At 39.6% G+C, this 20,218-nt stretch overlaps 1 protein-coding gene across 2 annotated transcripts; it reads right to left on the bottom strand.

Moving 5' to 3' along the window:
* Positions 1 to 590: 590 nt before the first annotated feature.
* On the bottom strand, positions 591 to 16,422 carry LOC101855362 (C-type mannose receptor 2). 2 transcript variants are annotated; one of them, XM_005106038.3, is made up of 4 exons: positions 16,163 to 16,422; positions 11,736 to 11,887; positions 3,701 to 4,999; positions 591 to 1,376 (listed from the first exon to the last, which is right to left on the bottom strand). In XM_005106038.3, the coding sequence occupies exons 1-4, from the start codon at positions 16,227 to 16,229 to the stop codon at positions 1,095 to 1,097; spliced, it is 1,800 nt and encodes a 599-aa protein (XP_005106095.1). In that variant the 5' UTR covers positions 16,230 to 16,422; the 3' UTR covers positions 591 to 1,094. The 2 variants fall into 2 exon arrangements, with proteins under 2 accessions (XP_005106095.1, XP_035827689.1); XM_035971796.1 differs by having other exon boundaries at positions 11,736 to 11,884.
* Positions 16,423 to 20,218: the final 3,796 nt, after the last annotated feature.

The following is a 20,218-nucleotide window of genomic DNA, read 5'->3' as shown; positions in this document are numbered from 1 at the left end:
CGTCTTTGTAGCGTTTTCTTTTTGTGCGCCAATCTGGCGCTGTCCTCGGGACATTGTAGAATAAGAAAAAAACTTTTTGGGGGGATTCTGATGTCAGATATTCTTACATGGCCAGCCGAGTGAAGATGAGTTTTTTTATCTTAGAAAATATACTTTTGGCATTTGCCCTTTTGAGAAGGTCGGTGTCTGGTAGTATGAAAACATTAAGATAGATAGATAGATAGATAGATAGATAGATAGATAGATAGATAGATAGATAGATGGATGGATAGATAGATAGATAGATAGATAGATAGATAGATGGATAGATAGATAGATATTGAAGACCCAGCAGTGACAGAAACCGTCAAGTCAACCTGCGGAGCAGACTGTGATGAAATACTCTCGTGTCGTGGCCAAGATCTATGACCAAGATTGCGACATGCAGTGACAACAAAGCCACACGTCCGAATGACCTTTACTTCTCTCTTTTTATTTCTTCTTCGGGGGATGGGGGGGGGGGGTTCTGGTGCCTGCATATATTTAGTAGTAAAATAACCGTGTGCCTAAAGAGATTTAAGGAAAGGAAACAAAACTGAGCAACACGAAACTATATTACTTTTAACGAGATATTTTAATCCGATCTTTTAACTTTTTTCACTTCCAACTGAATGTTTTTAATTGACTTATGTGGCAGCAAGGAAAAAATGGCTACAAAACGGCCAAAATATTTACATCCAGTTTTTTTAAAAAACCTACCATAATAAACGTTACAAGCCACAAAAAACAGAATTGGAATTAACCCTTCTCCCTGATGCCCTTCCCTGCAATACTTTCTCCCCTTGCATAACATCTCCACCCTTATTTCCTACCCTGCAGTACCTCTTTCTTTCTGTATTAACGTGTAGATACGCCTCTCTTGTGTCTGCAATGTCTCCCCACTATTTCCACCCCTCCCCCCACTAAAAAATTATCCACCTCCCCCCCCCTCTTTCCCCTGGTTTCCTCTATTGTCTCTCTCATTCTCTCCCCCTTTGTCTTACCCATAGTCTTCCCCATTGTCTCCCGCAATGCCTCATTCGTTGCCTACCCCATTGTGTCCCAATACTGCTTCCTTAATTCGTGGATGCTGCTCCAGGAATCCACTTTTTCTCTTTTTCACAGATATAATTCTTCTTCCTGTCACATCTATCGGTTATGGAGAAGCCCCCTTGAAATATGGAAACACAGTTTTGTGTATCTTGATGATCAGGTTCTGTATCAAAGTTGAGAAGTGTCATGTTGACAGGGGTGTTGCTCCAGCCCCAACGAAATTCTCCGTATACGTTCAGGTCGTTGAGGCCCAGATACAGGGAATAGACATTCGCGTTAGTGGCGAGGCCCTTGATGAAGGTCAACTGAAATGAGAGAAGAGAACAAAATTTAGATATAAACTCTTACAATGATTCTACATAGATATTGATTAAGACTGATACCGAGCGTACTCCAAAGAATCTTTATGCAAATCGTGGCAATAAGTTTAAAAAGGATGAACAAAGAAGAATTGTGTAATGCTTGAAGGCATGCCCTTTTCTGTAACGATTCAAAATGTTTTCATTATTTAGATTAGAACTTCGGGTTGCCATATCCCTGGGTGACAGATGAAATGATAGTGCTGGACAGAATTCACAGTAAACGCTACTTAAAGATGAACCCCATGGGCTAGAGGGGTTATAGCGATCTGACTGTAAATATAACCATGTGCCAAAGAGAAAAGTTAATATCAAAGGGGGCACAATAAGAAAGATAATGAGTATTGGGAACATTAAGAAAAAGACAAACAAAAAACACTGCTGAAAGCTGAATACTATATAGCGTCAAATAGAGAAACACGTGTTTGTGGACAATAAACATATGTGAGGCAGCGTGGTGGAATCAGGCTCTCGTCAAAATAATCAAAGTGAAGAAACTTGCATTTTTTCCACAGGTTTGTGAATTTTTATCAATTTTTTTTTTTTTTTTTTGGCTCAACACCTTTTATGCCCATTAAAGAACTCATTTCTTTGTGGATTTTTCTGGGGAAAAAACCGTTGATTAAAGGAACAAAAAATGTAAATTTTCAGTTACCACGGACTCTTAAGCTATGGAAATAACTAATCTTTGGCGGCCATTTTCTCACTAATTTTTCCTCTGAAAACAGGTGACCCCCACCTCCTTCATTCGCAAATATCTTGACTTGTATTTAAGATTAAATGGATATATTTTCATTTAAATAAAGACAAGTGAACAAGATTTAAGATGACACCAATAACTCCTCATGCCCAAAAATTGACGAGTGCCTGATTCCTCCACGCTGCCTAACATATAATAAGGCATCACTGCTCTGAAACACAAGACGCACGCGTGAAATGATTAAAGCGATTACTGGCAATAAGATTTAAGGGGGGGGGGGCTACACCTGGAGGCTATCTCGCTTATTACTCGACCGAATTTTACCAGATTTCACACATATAACTAGCATAGTAAGGAGTCTTAAAATCAGCAATCAAAATTGAGAAAAAAGTTTCGTTTCCATGGTTACGCCGCCATATTGGATTTTATTGACATGTCTTACGTAATGAATACCGCACTTAGTGCTCATGGATATTGATTGTTTTTTTGCATGTGTTTTCACAAACATTAGATCTAAAAATTTGTCTGTTGTTTTTTTTCCTAATCGAATTATAAAATTTTTAATGAGTTTTTTCCTGAGGTAGCATTCAAGTTTGCGAAAAATGCGTGAAAATCCACACTCCAGACACCACCAACAAAAATCTGTTCTATATATCAAAAATTCAACAGACGGATTTTTAGTATTACCTCTTCTCTTCTTTCTGTGAAAATTTCATGAAAATTGGATGACAAATGGTGGAGTTATTCAAAAAAGTATAGAGAAAAGTCGCATTTTGAGAAAACGGCCGACAAAGAAAAATAAAATACTGACTTTATGAGGAAATGACGGTTACAAACATGCCCGGTATGGGGAAAAAATACGGTTTTTATGCCATGAAATAGTTGTACGAGAGGCTGAGGAAGCTTAAAATGCCTACAACTCAAATTCCATGATTTTGAGCCGAATTGGGATTTTGGGGGTGTAGGCCCCCCCCCCCTTAAAAGAAGGTAAACGTAGCATCTACATATTACGAAGGGTCATCTCACTGGTTAATGTTTTGAGATGGTTGGTTTTTTTAACATTTCGTTGAGTCTAAGTCCGGGTTTTTAAAAAGAATGTTAGGCAAAGAGAACAAACAAAATATTAAGTTTCAAATAGAGAAGGGAAAAAAGGTGATAACATGTTTAGATCATAGAGTTGTTTAGATACAGAGGGCCCCGAATCCCTACGTGAAAAACAAAAATATGCAACAACTGTGAACTCACACAAGACCTCAGGACAACACTTTGCCTAAACCTATTTCTCATTCTGGTGAAAAAAAATAAAAAGGAACAAGTCTTAAGAAGACATTTTGGGAAATAGTAAAATATAACCCCCACGTCTTAGCGTTGTCACCTGTTTCCTGTAAGAAATAGGTGCAACCTCACGGTGACCCCCATGTTGACCCGGTGATCTGTACACTACGCCGGGTACGATAGAAATGGAGGGAAGAGTTACACTTTACTTTTGAACACTTTCTTTAAGTGTTTTACTAATAAGGGAGCCCGACAGTTAACAGCTAAAACTGCAGGTTAACGAAGTCACACTCACCACAGCTGCATTCTCTACTGTCAAGCGGTCCACAGCGATTTGGGAGTTTGAATTTTGCCTTTTAATATCTTGATAGCAAGATATCAGGGAGGAAACAAACGTTGATGTATCCTTTACCACCTTGTAGCATTTGTTGAATTTCTCCGTCCAGCCTGTAAGGCATTTTCCACCGCTTGGCTTCACGTACTGGCAGCCAGAAGAATAACGACCGTCGCAGCTGACGAAGCGGGTATAATCTCTTCCTGGATAGAAAGCAGTACAACGGTAGTTACCCGTGGCACTATAGGTGCGTGCCCATGCCACATAACCCTTGCTGGGTTCAGACTTGTCCTGCCACACGTACTTTTGCTTTGTCTGTATATTGTTCAGACCGGTCCAGTAGCCGCTGTAAAAATTGGGTCTTGACCACATGTTAACTGTATCGAGCCACCTGAGTTCATCATCGGAATCTATTTTCAAAAGATGGGCACCTTGATCTGAACAAAACTTGGAAGCGTCTTGCCAATTCTTTTGGTCGTAACTTGGGTAGTAGCAAGAGTCAGCTGCTCGGAGCCAGTAATTTGGGCACTGGGTTTCTGGCATTGGCACGGCCTTTTCCTTACATATCAGACCATACTCATACACGTTGCAAGAAGTGGGATACACCTTGGACCCTTGGTTCAGCTTAAAACAGGTGTCTGTATTTGATGCCAGATTTCTGGAAGACATCCAAGGTATCAAATATGAAGACACTTGAGTACCGTCTTCATAAACATAGTGTCCTTCAGTCATTTTATCATTGAGACCTGTCCAGTGCTGTCCACTTAAATATTTCAATCTAGGCATCAAAGTTTTTTGTACAAAATCAAGTTCATCTCTGCCTCCAATAGAGAGCAAATGGCCTTTGTTCGTACCAATGCTGAAATCTTGACATTTTGCCTGTGCATCCTGCCAAGTAAGCTTTGTTGAGTAGGAATAGCTATAGTAGTAGCAACTTGTGCCAAAGGGCACGGGTAGGAAGCGTGCAACTGAAGGACATGCCGAGGTGCTTGACTTTTTTTCTACCTCACAAATGGGTCGCCTGAGGCTGGAACAATCTTCGTCTCGAAAAAGACCCAATTCAGCAAGTTCAACACAGTTCTGCGTATGGTCTGTGTCGTCAGGCTCGGTGACAATGGTCAAATTTGTGAGACCATTGGGCTCATCTTTAGCTATAAGGATGTTGCCGTCAAAATCAACTCCTTTATAACTTGTCCACCACATTTCCACATCTGGGTATTTGGAGATCTGCGTATTGATCCACTGCTTCTCTTGGTCACTCTATAACAAGAAAGAAAAATGAAACAAGTCAAGCAGAACACGGTTTCTGAAGGAAAGACTTCCCCTACAAGAGAAATGTTAAACAAATCTGAAGAACTGGAATTGTATCACAAAGGCCTGTTACCATTCAAATATAAACAAATAAAAAAATAAATGAAGGAAAGAAAGACAGAAAGAAATTAAATAAATATATATATATATATATATATATATATATATATATATATATATATATATATATATCAGTTCCATGATATTTGAGGGGAAATTTGTTTTAAAGTCGCGAAAAACATTTTATTTATGCATATCAGTACATCAATAAATTAATGGATACATTCATTACTGATATATAGAAAAAAGCAAACCCTTTCTGGATGCCACTTAGCAGGGCAGTGTTTTTTAGCTGGGGATCACTTGAATTGCCCATGATACACCCCTTGACCACTTACCAAAACACCGTTAAATTTACTCATGGAGGCTCTCGTGGTCGAGAGGTTACGGTGTTCACCTTTCATTCAATAAGTTCCGGGTTTGAATCCGGATAGCGACGGAATATTTTCTTCTCTAAAATGTTCTCCTTTCAACTCCTTTCCTGCTCTCTAGCGCCTCCTTTGCCAGCTCTGGGCTTCTGTCGTTTGCTTTCGTCTCCATTTTCTCCCCCCCCCCCTTTCCCGTGGTCCCTTTCTCTGGGCTCCTGACTCTTTTTGCAGCCTTTCTATTGCCATTCCTTGCCTCCTTCTTACAGTTGTCTTTCAGCCACACCCCTGCCTGATCTTGTGGTAAGTAAGATCTAACACCTAGCGTTCTCGAATAATGGCGAAAAATCTCGAAGGTTCCGTGTGCAAGTTGCGCACGTTAAAGATTCCGTGGTGGTCGAAAATCGATAAGAGTCGGCTTCGGCCGCCACCAGGACAAAATTCAAAATTTCCTACCAACTGAAAATGTATTGTGTTTCCAACGCGCTCACATGATCTTATGCAGTTGCGATTGAAGTAAAACACTTATCAACAGCCTGGACTCACGAACCACTCAATCACTGGAACCCCCACCAATTCACTCTATCGTGCTGGATTATGTTTATAGAATCTGATAGTAGAGGGGTTTTTTTTTTAAAAACCGAACGTTTAGACTTTGAATATCCGGAAGAGACATTTCCTGCATCATTCTTTCCTCATGGCCTACTTAACATTATGCTAAACCTCTTTTACGAACTTTGCATTGTTGACCACCCTATGTCACAAATGTTTGAATGATAATGCACCGTCATATTTATCAAATCTGTTAAGACTGTACATCCCAACGCGCAGTTTAAGGTTATCAGCTGACAAAAAGAATTTTTTTTTACCATCTATGAAACTTAAAACAATGGGTGACAGGGCATTTGAATACCAAGGCCCCAAGATCTGAAATGCTTTACAAAGTACCTGACGAGAGATAAAATCTTTTGATTCATTCAAATGTCAGCAGAAGTCGTTTCTGTTTTTAAATTACATGTATTAAGATGGATATTTTGAATAATTTTCTTTAGCCAGAACACAACGTTCTATGTTACTGTTGTCCGTTGTACGTTGTACTGTATTGTAAAGCGTTGAGAGCCTATGTACTTTAATCGGGGTTGAGCGCTAAGAAATTGTCATTTATTATTGTTGTTATTATTATAATTATATAACAAGGGTCAGAGTGTTTAGCCGTAAAATACCATTATAGAAATACATCTGTGCCGCTTAAGGAAACGTGGTTCACTATCTTCAATTCTTTTTATCACCGTATCATCTTCTCCATTTACTCCCTCACCTCAGAAACATTTTTTTTGAAAAGGTGGTATATATCTAATATGGTTAATTAGGAAGGGGGGGGGACAAAAGGGTGGGTTTTGGGGGAACAGTGTGTGTGTGGGGTTGGGGGTCTTTTGCATTTTATGCCAAGGCGGTGTTTGCATGTTTCTGTATGTGTGTATGAGTGTGCATGTGTGTATGAGTGTGCATGTGTGTGCATATGTGTGAATAGTATGTGTATAAGTGTGTGTGTGTGTGTGTGTGTGTGTGTGTGTGTGTGTGTGTGTGTGTGTGTGTGTGTGTGTGCGTGTACAAGTGTGTGTGTATGTGTGTGATTGCGTGTGTATGTGTGTGTGAGAGTGTGTGTGTGTGTGTGTGTACGTGTGAGTGCGTGTGTTCGGGTAGGTGTTTGTGGGTGAGTGTAATTGAGAGTGCCTTTGCCAAAGAACAAGAAGTCGATATCATACCTGTTATGAATCAGAACTATTGTTTGTACCCTGCCTCTCATATTTGTTCGTCTAAAGAATTGCATGGTCCGTTCTCTTAGATAACCACACAATTTTGAAAGGGCATTCCACCGTTGATCACACATGCTAGTTCAATATATACCCACTCAGGGTGGGTTGGTCTTAACATGTTTCGTTTTGTTTAGTAGAAGGACACCGAACAACAGACAAAATGGATACATAGAATAGTCCTTACACTAAGGAAAAGTGTTCACTAAGCTCATACAGAGTGCAGAAAATGTGTATAGCCGGCAAGATGTTAAATATAATAAGACCCCAAAAAGCAATAATTTTCCTGAGAGAGCAATAAGAGTGTTTCATTCTTTTATCAATAGCACCTTTTAATGTGTACCTTTTCTTGCCTTTTTCAACATTTACAATTCGAATATCGACAAAATAATATTTCTTGAGCACATGCATTAGATACGTTTGTGCCACAGATTAACCCCTTCATTGCTGACACGTAGCCATTCACTTCACGCCTGCACAGTCACAATAAACTTTTCCATTCAAGAGAGATTTCAGCACAAAGCCATGTGTACACCTTTATGAGAAAAAATCAAATGCACAATCTATAGCTTGTCTCTGCTAAAACTTCCTCTGTGAACCAAAAGAAAAAAATGGAAGAGAACCTATTTTGGAGAATGCAAGGGAGCACAATAGCTATGCAGCATGTAAAGAATAAATAAACTGCAATTTTTTTTGTTCTATTTTTTGGGCTTAGCACATTTAAACGCTGTCCGACTTGGCACTCATATGACCTTATGCAGTTGCGATCGCCGTAAAACCTCTTCTAAAACTGAAAACGTTGCCCGACGATATGCGCTTGCGTTAAACGCTATATTTTATTGAACTATCAGGCTTGTCCATGGCAGCGAGAGTTGCTTTCGTACATTCCGCATGTCAGACACTTTTTGGTTTGTTCAGAATGTTAAGTGTGCCAACTTTATAAACTGTCAACAATGTATAGGTCTGGTCTTCCTTCGACAAATTTGGTGCGCCAAGGACGATACAAAATTGGTAGAATGGGTGAGAGCACGACCAAAGATTTATGACAAAAAAAGTCAAAAGAAATGCGAAAAGGGATTTTTGTGTATCAATGTTTTGTGATATTTACTTATTTGGTGGAACCAGAGACAACGTCTTGTTCGAAACGATTTTCTTCAGTTCCACCAAAGTAGAAGAATATTGCGCTTCCTTGTTAGCACCATGATACAGTATGGCCAATCTACAGTTTGTATTCACTCAGAAAAGAGCAAAAATGTATGAAACATGTGGGCATGGGATAGTCTCCCTTTTTTAACACACTTTTTCTTGCCTTTACAAAGTCTTGGCTGTACGGTCACTGGAATACGTAGCCTTCAGGCGCGGTTCGTCCATAGAGCACGGTCTTGCAGTGCGCTCTAAATTTAGTTAATGTTCTAATACGTAAAACACCCACAATAATAAAATTTAAAAAGCAAGAAACAAACACTAGCCAAAAAAAATATTATATCAATACAAGGTCCTCACTGGCGCCCTAACTGTCATTTCTGTGTCTATACCGCTGTAAAACGTCTACTATGCCAAGCCAAAGTCCACGCGCTTTAGCTAAACATAATAGGATATTCAACAGTGTAACCTGACATATAAATCGCTCTCGGGGATAACCCAAGCGATGACGGCACTCGTACCGAGTTTGGCGGAACATTAATATTAATAAGACGGCATATCTCAAATGTGCTCCTGCCGAATAGTGCCGAAACATAGCCCACAGTAGGCAGTCTAAAAATAAACACGATAGTCCCTACGCTATTCTTTGCCAATATTATGTGAGCCCTGGAGCAATTCAGTGGAGTGCTCAAGCGAATTGTGATTGGTTCATTGTCTGTCTTGCCACTATTTTAAGTGACTCTGTGACCGTGACGGTCCTATGAGTTGTACTTTTGACAGGTTTTGTAGTGGAGTAGGGATAGTTATTACTTGAGTATTCAGTTCCAATAGAGGATGAACGAAATTGATGTTTAGCTAACAAACAAATTTAGTACTAGAAATCAAAGCGACAAGTAAAAAGAATGAAAATAAAAGCACAAGGTCCTCTCCTTCACCAACCGTCTCATTTACTAAACGTATGCCCTTCACTGTCTTCAGCATGCGATAGTTTAATTGTGCACGTCCACTTTTTAGCCCCACGAGCCGCCCCTGGTAGCCTTTGTCGGAAACCAAAAAGATTGATAGTCTGGTATAATGGAGGCGGCATTAAAAGTACCTTTTCCCACCAATGACTCCCTTCATATTCCACTAATTATTTTTTTTTACTTGGCACATGCCAAATGCGGTTCGTTAACAGGGTAAGACCGGTGAACACTTTTTGTCGGCAGGACAGTGGACACGAAATTCATTGCTTGGGATTTTTTGTTCAGTTTTAATTGATACCATCAACATTCAAACAGCACTTGAGCGATTTGAAGGCGATCAAAGAGTCAATCGGTGCTCGCTGTTTTATTGTCGCACTACAGAAACTCCTTCCTTAATCTCGACTTATCAATGCCAGCTAGCAACATTCTAGTCATCACTTCCTGACGTCAACCAAGTCAGCGAATCCAACAACTGCCCGCACAAGTTAAGAATGCAAAGTTGCGAGCAATATTTTATTGCCCATTTGGTTTCTCCGTTGCTTACACTTACTAAGACCACGTCTGTCTTGAACAATACATTGTACATTATTTTATTAGTAAAACTCTATCAGTAAATCTCTGTCTCTGGTTACTGTCAGGACATTTATTTTCAGTATAGATCTAGTCTATATTGCCTATTGAATTTTGAGCCCCCCATGATTCTGTTTGGTGTTCTATTCGTTTATAACTTCCCACATTTACGTTAATTAACCCAAACTCCATTCCGGCTGATACAAGGATTGCCTAGTCGTTTTATACGAGTAGAAGGAATTTTATGACTCTGAAGTTACTCGACAGGGGGAGTCTTTTCCACTTTCCTCTCAACCAGAGTTCCTTATAGGCATTTGACAAAGTTCTTCACTTAAAGGAGTGTTCAAAGAAGTGCAATAAAGAACGTGTGATAATGATCAAATTGAGTTACTGTATATTGTATCTGCTTCAAGAAAGGACAGCGCCATTGGTACAGTATCAGAATTGTTTCTTTAGAACAGCATGTTTCACCTCTTGAACAGTATGTATATGGAAATGTTTTTAGTGGAAAGAGACCATATCTGGCCGGGGGGGGGGGTGGTTGAGACAACAACTGGGAAGGGATGGGGTCAGTGTGAAGGAGCGGCTCCTGCCTAATACATCCTTTAGTTTCCATTACACAATCCGTTAACAGTTTTTATTTGTTTGTTTGTGAGTTTGTTGGGGGGGGGGTCCGTAACTCGTCCCTTGACCGTATCCATAGCTTTTCCCCTAAACACATCTATCAACTTGCCCATTTTAAAGTATAATTCATAGTCTTAACAATTAAGGAATCTTTAACTTTGTCTGTCCAGGAAATAATTCACGTAACAGCCTTTGTCTTTATCCCTCACTGTGTGAGTTACAGTGGAACAAGGATTCAATGAAAACTCGGATATCACTAATGGAGACCCATTCCCAGTTTCTTTTACTCATTATAATCAACAAAACAACTCGGATTGAGTGAACATATAAATGAGCGAACTCGAATTCAACAAAATCGCTAAGAACCCTATCTACTCTATTCTAAGAAACCATCGATCGCGCTTGCACCGTGGATCCTTACACGCTTAGCCTAGCCCACTATATTGCGTACATCTTGTGCGTACGATCTGAAGCCTTCTTTAGCACCAACACAAATGGCATGTGTTGTTGACACGCGTGTTAGACATGACATGTCTTAGTGTGTGCCAGGGTCAAGAAAGGTCGGTTGGTGGCTGTAAGTGCGTGTGTCTGAGGAGATGTTATTTTTGTTTGTATTTTATTTTTGTTTTGTTCTGTTTTTTTGTTTTTGTTTTTCTTGTTTGCTCAGTTGTTGTTGCTTTTGAGAGGTTTTTTGTTTCGTTTTTTTTAGGGGGGGGGGCGAAAATCGTTTCGGACGTGGAAAATTGGCAGAGATACAGACACCATACCCATCCTTTTCCCCTGGAACTCTAGTGTAGACATAGATATAAATCTACGTAATGAACTGCTCGTTGCCGCATGCTAAGCCAATAGTGAAGACTCGGATATAACGAAATCGAACGTCGGGCCCGTTGACTTTGTTGTATCCGAGTTTTTCTGTATTTTGTTATTCTGCTGCATGTGTCTGTTGTTGTTGTTTTTTTGGTTATTTTTTTTCCTTTTTCGTTTACTTTTGCTTTATTTGGACTTCTTTGCGTATGTATGTTTCGTTATTTATTGGGGGGGGGAGGGGTATACCTTTTCTATTTCATGTTGTTGGATATTCTGCGCTTGTAGCTTCGTTTATACGCCTTCTGATGTCAATTTCTGTTTTACTTAAACATACCTGTATTGTGAGCAGCTTGGATCCAAAGTTTTGACCGTCACAGAAAGCAACTGCACGGTCAAAGATTACCCGAGTGTCGTTGTTAAACAGGTAACAAGAGCCCATAGCAGACACCCAGCCTGACCGACACTGGAACGGTGTATCAGCAGCTACTGAAAGAACATTATGTTATTCAATTATAAAAGATTCTACTACCTTGGTCCTTTCACCAATACGTTTTACTGCGCTAATGGAAGAATGTAGATATTTTAGCTTGTGTGTTTAAGTACAAAACAAAATGTCATGTTATTTGATTGAGAGTTAATTTTTTAAGCATAAACAAACTTCTAATGAATGGAACAGTTTGTCAGCAAGCCACTGTTCTGATTGCGTGACAAATTCGGTTCCTTTAAAGAAAAATAACCAAGTGCTAAAACTGTCAAACTTGAGAAAATAGAGCAACAGAAACCGGTGTCTGTTGTGTACTAGTTACGTGTTTCGCCGTAGCACACAGACGACCCACGTTTGATTGACGTGTGGGGAGAATTTTGTGGAACACCTGGATGTATTTGCTTCGACGTTGCATTGCTTTCAGCCCGGGTTAGCACTGGGTTGAGGCTCGCCTCCTAAATGATTTAAATTGTGTCGATGGGGGCGCAAAGTACCGACATTTTAAAAACGGGGAAATATAATTATATACTACGCACGCCATTGAAATACACAACTGTTCTCTGTTACTTCTGTCGTTTTGATAAGACTTGTAAAGAACTGCTATATATCACTATTTTATACAATTTTTGGGGAGAGGAAGGTGTTATACAGTTGGTGGGGGGGGGGGGGGGGGGGTAGGCGGTCGAATAGTACCCAGCAGGGCGTATTTTAAATTGTCTATTTGCGTTCGACGGTACTTGTGGTGGGGGGGGGGGGGGGCGTTGGTTGGAGAAGTGCCACTGGGACTCGAATCCTTTTAGCATCCATAGATCGCTAATTGGAGCTTGGATTACTATGTCCAGCATCTTCTAAAGTCTCTTTTGAGGAGTGGATATCAAGGACAGAAATTGCTGCTACAAGGAGTACCCCAAGGTGGAGTCTTGTCACCTTTGCTCTTTATCCTCTTCATCAATGACCTTATGAAAGAACTGCCCAAAGGAATACATGCCGCATTGTATGCAGACGACCTGGTTCTTTGGAGCTCAGAGGAATTCGTCACTACTGCCACATATTGCATGCAACTAGCACTGGATAATCTCAATACGTGGACAAAAACCTGATGTGTAACCGTAAATAAAGAAAAGTCTTCTGCTACACTCTTCACTCTCAGCCAGGCTGAGCCAAAAAAACCTCACATTAGACAAAAAAACCTAAAGTTTGAGGATCAACAGAAGTATCTTGGAATAATCTTTGACAAGCGTCTCATATGAAAACAACACAGGAGCAAATGAAAAAACACTTAAACAGGTCTATCTGGGCGCAAGCAGGTCCCATTTCGAGTACGGATCCAGTGCATGGATGACTGCAGCACAGACTCACAAATACACTCTGGAAAAAGTGCAAAACCAAGCTCTCCGAATAATCACTGACGCAATGAGGTCAACGCCTACAGAAAAGGTGGAACAAACAACATCAATAGTGGCCCTGCAGAACAGATGGGAGTGCAAGGCCCTCACACAGTACACCAAGGCCACAGCTATGAAGGATCATATTATGCACACAAGAACAGCCAGATCAAACTCCACAAGACTAAAAAAATCCAACTTCATCAAAGAAAGCAGAAAAATCCAAAGATCCCTACAGGACCATTTACCAGCCACAGTGAACATGCAGAACCATACCCCAGAGGTACCATCATGGGAAAAGAAAAACACAAACATAATTATACTCACGTCCATTCCTATGTTCACCATAAAAGGTGACCATAGTGACCTGAGCAAGAAATACCTCACCCTGTCCATGCTTGAAGAAAGACACCCCCGAGAAGCATGGACAAGGGTCTATACAGACGGATCTGCCGCTGGTTCTGTGAAAAAAGGAGGAGCCGGAGTGCATGTTCAAACTACAGGGCAAAGACGGAGGCTCTAATACAGGCAGCAAAAATCATCAAGAATGTGGTGGACCCAAAGCCAAGTAGTATTCATAACTGACGCCATGTCAGTGCTGCAGGCAATCACTGCCGGCAAACTACCAAGGCTACGAGATGTAGTTGAGGACATCCCATGTCTGAGGATCATGCTGCAGTGGATTCCATCACGCTGTGGTGTCTTAGGAAATGATCAGGCAGACAGGATAGCCAAACTAGGAACACAGAAAGAGCAATCAGTCAACAGCGTTAACTACACAGAAATACAAACTATTTTAAGTAGCCTATTTAAAGCACCACAGACACCAGATAGCTACAATGAGCTCCCCCGCCAAGAACAGGTGATTATTTTTCGACTAAGATCCCAACACACAAGACTGAGACAACAGTTGTACAGTTGTTTTAAACTAGCACAATCACCAAAATGCCAGTGTGGAGAGGTGGACCAAACTGTTGAACATATCCTTCAGCACTGCAAGACACACAGTGCCCTGAGACAAAAGACGTGGCCAACCCCATTGACACTACAAGAGAAGCTATACGGGCCGTAAGATGAACTGAGCAGGACGTCCCAATTTATGACAGATACCAGACTTCAAGTGTGATGCGATCAAGAAGAAGAAGAAAGTCTTCTGAGGAGGGGGTCATATGGTCTTAAAGACCCAATCTCTTGCCCCTGTTTTTTTTTTCTTTGGACATACAAAACACGATATGTTAGGCGAACTGTTTTGTTTTTGTTTTTTTGCTGTCTTAGACAGTGAAAAAATAATAGAAGCAACTGAAATGCAGTTTCTTAAGAGAGTGCTGAAAATGTCGTGGAAGGAAAAGAAATCAAATGAGGTAGTACTTGATGAAGCCCACGTGGGACGGTCACTGTTAAAAACAATCAGGAAAGACAAATGCTGTTTTGGGGACACCTGTAGACATTAAGATCTGTAACATCTCAATGGAAAACCTGAAGGCCAACGAGGAAGCGGCAAGCTCAAAGCAACCTATTTAGTGAACCTAAATAGAATACATTGAATATAAGCAGATTAGGCAAGGATGTGATATGTCACCAGATCTCTTTAACATGTACAGTGGATCAATCCTTAGAAACATAGAAGAATGTCCAGGCCTCAAAGTAAATGGAGAAAATATTAATAAAATCAGGTATGCAGATGACACAGTTTTAATAGCAGGCTCCGAAAAGGAGCTTCTAGATACTGTTGTAACAGAAAGTGAACGTTAAGGATTATTGTTAAATGTAAAGAAAACAGAATGCATGGTAATATCCAAAAAAGCAGCAAATCCTAGTTGTAATCTCATTAGGAAAGGTGAAAAGATCAAACAAATCCAACAGTTTAAATATCTAGGATATATGATAACTTCTGATGCCAAATGTTCCACAGAAATAAAAATGAGAACTGCAATGGCTAAGGCTAGTTTCAATAAAATGAGCCCAATCCTGAAAAATAGAAACATCTCAATGAACAAAAAAATGAAAGTCCTGAAATGCTATGTTTTTGTCAACCCTTCTATATGGCTGTGAATGCTGGACAATCAGTAAAGACAGTGAAAATAAAATAGAAGCAACAGAAATGTGGTTTCTAAGAAGACTGCTAAGAGTATCCAGATAGGAAAAGAAATCAAATGAGGCAGTGCTTGATGAAACCCACGTGGGACGCTCAATGTTAAAAACAATCAGGAAACGACAAATGAAGTTTTGCGGGACACCTGAATAGACATAAGGGTCTTGAACATCAAGCTCTCAATGGAAAACCTGAAGGCAAAATTGAGGGCAAGCGAGGCAGGGGTAGGCCCAGAACAACATGCTTAGGGAACCTAAACAAATGGGTAACACTGAAAGATCAGGGAAACGTAACTTTTTTTAGAGCTTCCAAGCAAAGGAATGAATGGAAAACCATGATCGCCGATGTCTGTCGCAGATCTAGCACTGGATGATGATGATGAAACAAATGGGAGCAATACTTGGGTTTGATACAACCCGATTTTAATATGGACGACAAATAATAGAATTTTTCTCACCTGTATAATATTATTATCCATATTATGACTAGGACAAACTACTTGAAACAGATAGTGAGACTATAGAAATTATTGGATTTCCGTAACTCTCCCTCCCCCTATCCCGCATACACACACGTCATACAACCACTCAAACCTCCGAATCTAGTATTATACCAAGCTAGGCTTTGTTTTAAAAGGAAAGCCACAACATAATATTGTATCGTTTGTTTTAAATACGAAGCCAGTTCTTGACGTGTCGATCTAGACTCATTACCATTAGAAAGAGTGAAACTGTTGGCCATTGCGCGCATGTTGTATATGAGAAAGAAATGTTAAAAACTACATCACAGCCACAACTCACCAGAGTCCGAACAAAGAACCACAGCAAGCGCCAAGAACGGCAGTAAAGACATTGTTATTTTCCCCATTGTATATCTCTCAGAAAAGAAAACGTTTATTCATCAAACCCTCAGTCGTAGGAAGGTTTGCTACGTCTTCACTGACGCCCTAGCAACACATTTATACCAAACTTTGTTGTAAAAGGAAAATGACCTCTAGAAATCAACGCAAGTATATCACTGGCACGCAATCCAAAAACTGCAATGAGGCGTTGCCCGCACCAAATTTTATAATATAACGAACCGAGTCAGATATACTAGCCAATCAGTCCCACTTTGTCACGTCATTTTAACACCCCCCCCCCCCTTTCCAATTAAACACAAGATATAATGCTTTTTTCTTTTAGGCTTGATAAAAGAGCCCAATAACACATGGCACTTGTTGATTGCTCATGACTATCTGATTGTCAACTCGACTACCTGAATATTGTTGACGAATTTGAGAGAAAAAATAACCACTTCATCCGCTTCTATCGCTTGTGATATCGTGTGCTGATCCAGAAAACCTCTTCAATAAGATATCGCGCTAACACAGTTTTTTCATCTTGGATGGCCTTAAAATCCTTCAAGAACTATGATCTGTTTCTGTTTTCTGTTTATCATAGCAGGTGAACATAGTGCTACTATAATATGTTCTCTTCCTCTTGACAATAAAATAGCTTTGAGTTCACATGTTAATGCAGTTTTATTGTCTGAACTGCCTCTCTCTCTTTGGTGTAAACCGAAGTCTCTTTCCCCTTTTGTAGTCCTACTCTTTTTCGTTAAAAGGAATATTTTCGCTTCGTGGATTAGTTGCACTTATCACGGAAAGTGCAATATAAGATCATTTATATCACAATCAAAAAATCTAAACACACACACACACACACACACACACACACACGCACGCACACACACACACACACACACACACACACACACACACACACACACACACACAGCTGTCTTTCAGCCACATCCTTGATCTTGTGGTAGGGAAGATCTACACCTAGCCTTTTCGGACAAGGGCGAGAAATCTCGGAGGTCCTGTACGCAAGTTGCACACGTTAAAGATCCCTTGGTTATTCAAAATCGATATCAGTAGGCTTAGGCCGCCACCCGAGCAAAATTCAAAATTTCCTACCAACTGCCTGCGCGCTCTTATGACCTTATGCAGTTGTGTGCCCCGTAAAACGCTTGTCAAAAAAAAATCAAATCAAAACAACAACACACACACACAGACACACACATACACACACACACACGCACACTCACTCACACACACACACATACACACACACACACACACACACACACACACACACACACACACACACACACACCTACACACACATTCGCACTTATATACATTTTATATAATATGCATGTTACACCTAGTGGTGTGGTGATATGGTAATCTATTTGATGATATGACTTGATTGAGAGCCCTCCTCTAATATCGATAATCACGTTTTTCTATCAAATAAAATACCATAACGTAACACCCTGACTTGTGTATCCTTGACGGTACAAACCATGCAAAACTAAAACAAGTAAAAGCAGAAACGAACAACAAATCACATTGGCGACAAGAAATCAATTTTTACAAGGAGGATCAGTGTTCACTTTTTAGAGTTTATAACGCCTACGTTGATAGCAAATAAAAGTTATTTCAGCATGAAACCAAGGCCTGGTGAAAGCCAATACTGACAACTAATGTTATTCTTCAGTTTTAGGTGAAAGTGGACGCTAATACTATTTTGACGTCATACAAGAATGCTGTCCTTTGACATAAATGTGCTCATAATAAAGCCATCTCGTATTATAGTTATAGTCGTATTTAAATGTATGTTGTACCAAGATCTCAAAGATCAGGAGACCACCCCCCGGGCGGTGCTACTGACTGAAGTGTCTTAAAGCCATTCCCAAAGGGGTGGGGGACATTAACCATGCTCTTATGCACAGCAGAATTGTAATTGTGAATGGGCTGATTCATCATTGTCATGCTCATAACTGTGCCTGAACTACAACAGAGAACTGCTGCTTTTTCTTTTCTTATCTGTGCTATCGTCATTTTTTCATCTACTTCTTTTGTATGATTGTCACACTCCTATGGCCCGCTATTTCCGGGGTGCCTTGATAGTCGAAGCAGAATTTGTGCTGTTGAAGCTAGAGAGGTGAACAGAGTAAGCCTGATTTCCTGTAAGGCATCTACAAACACATAGGCACACCAAGAAATTACTGCAGGATACATTTTGCTGATTTTTCATCCGCATTCATCACAATCCAACCGCACATAATGGTTTCAAAATTAATTAACATAAACATAAACAAGAACATTATAGCTTGGATTCTTGAGTTCTTAACCAATCGACCTCAATATGTAAAATTAAATGGTGTAAAATCCGACCTAATATTAACGAACACCGGTGCGCCCCAAGGCTGTGTAATCTCCCCGGTCTTGTTTACGCTCTACACAAACGACTGTACTTTTGATAACAAAAACATCAAACTAATAATGATTCCACTCTACAAGGCCTTATAACAACAAATGAGAATGAATACAGGGACGCTGTAAATCTATTAACAAATTGGTGTGATAACCACTCCCTTTCACTAAAAGTAAAAAAGACAAAGGAATAAATAATAGGTTTTAGAGTAAAAAAAGACCAATTGCAACCATTACTTATTAAAGATGAAGAGGTGGAGGTGGTTAGCTCTTACAAGTATCCTGGTGTAACAATCGAAAACAAACTTGACTGGCATCCCAACGCTGCTTTTGTGCATAAAAAAGTAAATCAAAGAATGTTTCGTTTAGGGAAATTAAGAAGTTTCCGTGTTGATAATAAGATTATGTCCCTTTTTTACCATTCTATGATTGAAAGTGTGCTATAATTTGTATTTGCTGCTGGGGAGGGAATTCTGAGGTGAAAGATAAAGACAAATTTGACAGAACCATTAAGAAAGCCAACAAGATCTCTGGATATGATTTTAATAGAATGGATTAAATGTATAACACCACATGTATAAAAAAGATAAAAAGCATTATAAACGACCCATCACACCCATTTTCAACACAAATTGTAAGATCACGCAGCGGCAGATATGTACCTCCAAAAACAAAGAAAGGAAGATATAAAGGAAGTTTTTTTTACCATCTAGCATAAGGCTGTTGTCAGAATGAGCATAAATGTGTGTTACTCTTAGAGTATGTATCTATATATTACTCCAAAGATCTAGTATTTAAATTCCTGCATGTGGTTGAATGATGCATTTGATGTAAATGTACATTTTGTCAGCTTTTTTTCTCTTTTCATGTTGAATTTTAATGAGAGTAATATATATAATTTAATGTTTTTTAAATGTATACTTGCATGACTGTGTTTTTACGGTCCTCCACAGCCAAGGAAAAATGTCCCTCTGGGATAATAAAGCACTATCTATATCTTATCTTATATCTCTGTTGATATCCCCTTGGCGCTCATATTATGACCTTATGCAGTTGCAAGCACCGTAAAACCTCTACTAAAACAAACAAAAGATCAGGAGATCAGTCACTTATGGAATCACCTAGAAAGAGAGGTCAAAAACACACTAGGAGCCCCTTCTCCCACAGCATTTGAAGGCTACAAAGTTGGAAGTAAAAAAAAACAATTAAAATTCATTTAAAAGCATACTTCATGACATGCCATCTTGCTTGGTGGTTAGTCTTTCTTAATCACTATAGGCCAGCTCTCATCTTAATAACGCGATGTACATATGTCATCATCGAATGCGTTGCAATCGTATAAATACCAGCGTATGCTTTAGCGCTGATCTACAGACGCTTGTATGCATGTTCATGCACATTGATTTTCGTTTAGTAAATATGAAAGTATTGTAAAGCGCATAGAACTGCATTATAAGGGAGTGGGCACTATAAAACCTTTTTTTCCATTATTATTGTTATTATTATCATTAGTATTATTACTATTATTGTTCTTTTTTTCATCATCATCATCATCATCATCATCATCATCATCATCATCATCATCATCATC

Source organism: Aplysia californica, unplaced genomic scaffold, assembly GCF_000002075.1.
Source record: "Aplysia californica isolate F4 #8 unplaced genomic scaffold, AplCal3.0 scaffold00508, whole genome shotgun sequence".
NCBI classification, from domain to species: Eukaryota; Metazoa; Mollusca; class Gastropoda; order Aplysiida; family Aplysiidae; genus Aplysia; species Aplysia californica.
This window is presented reverse-complemented; position numbering and strand designations above follow the sequence as displayed.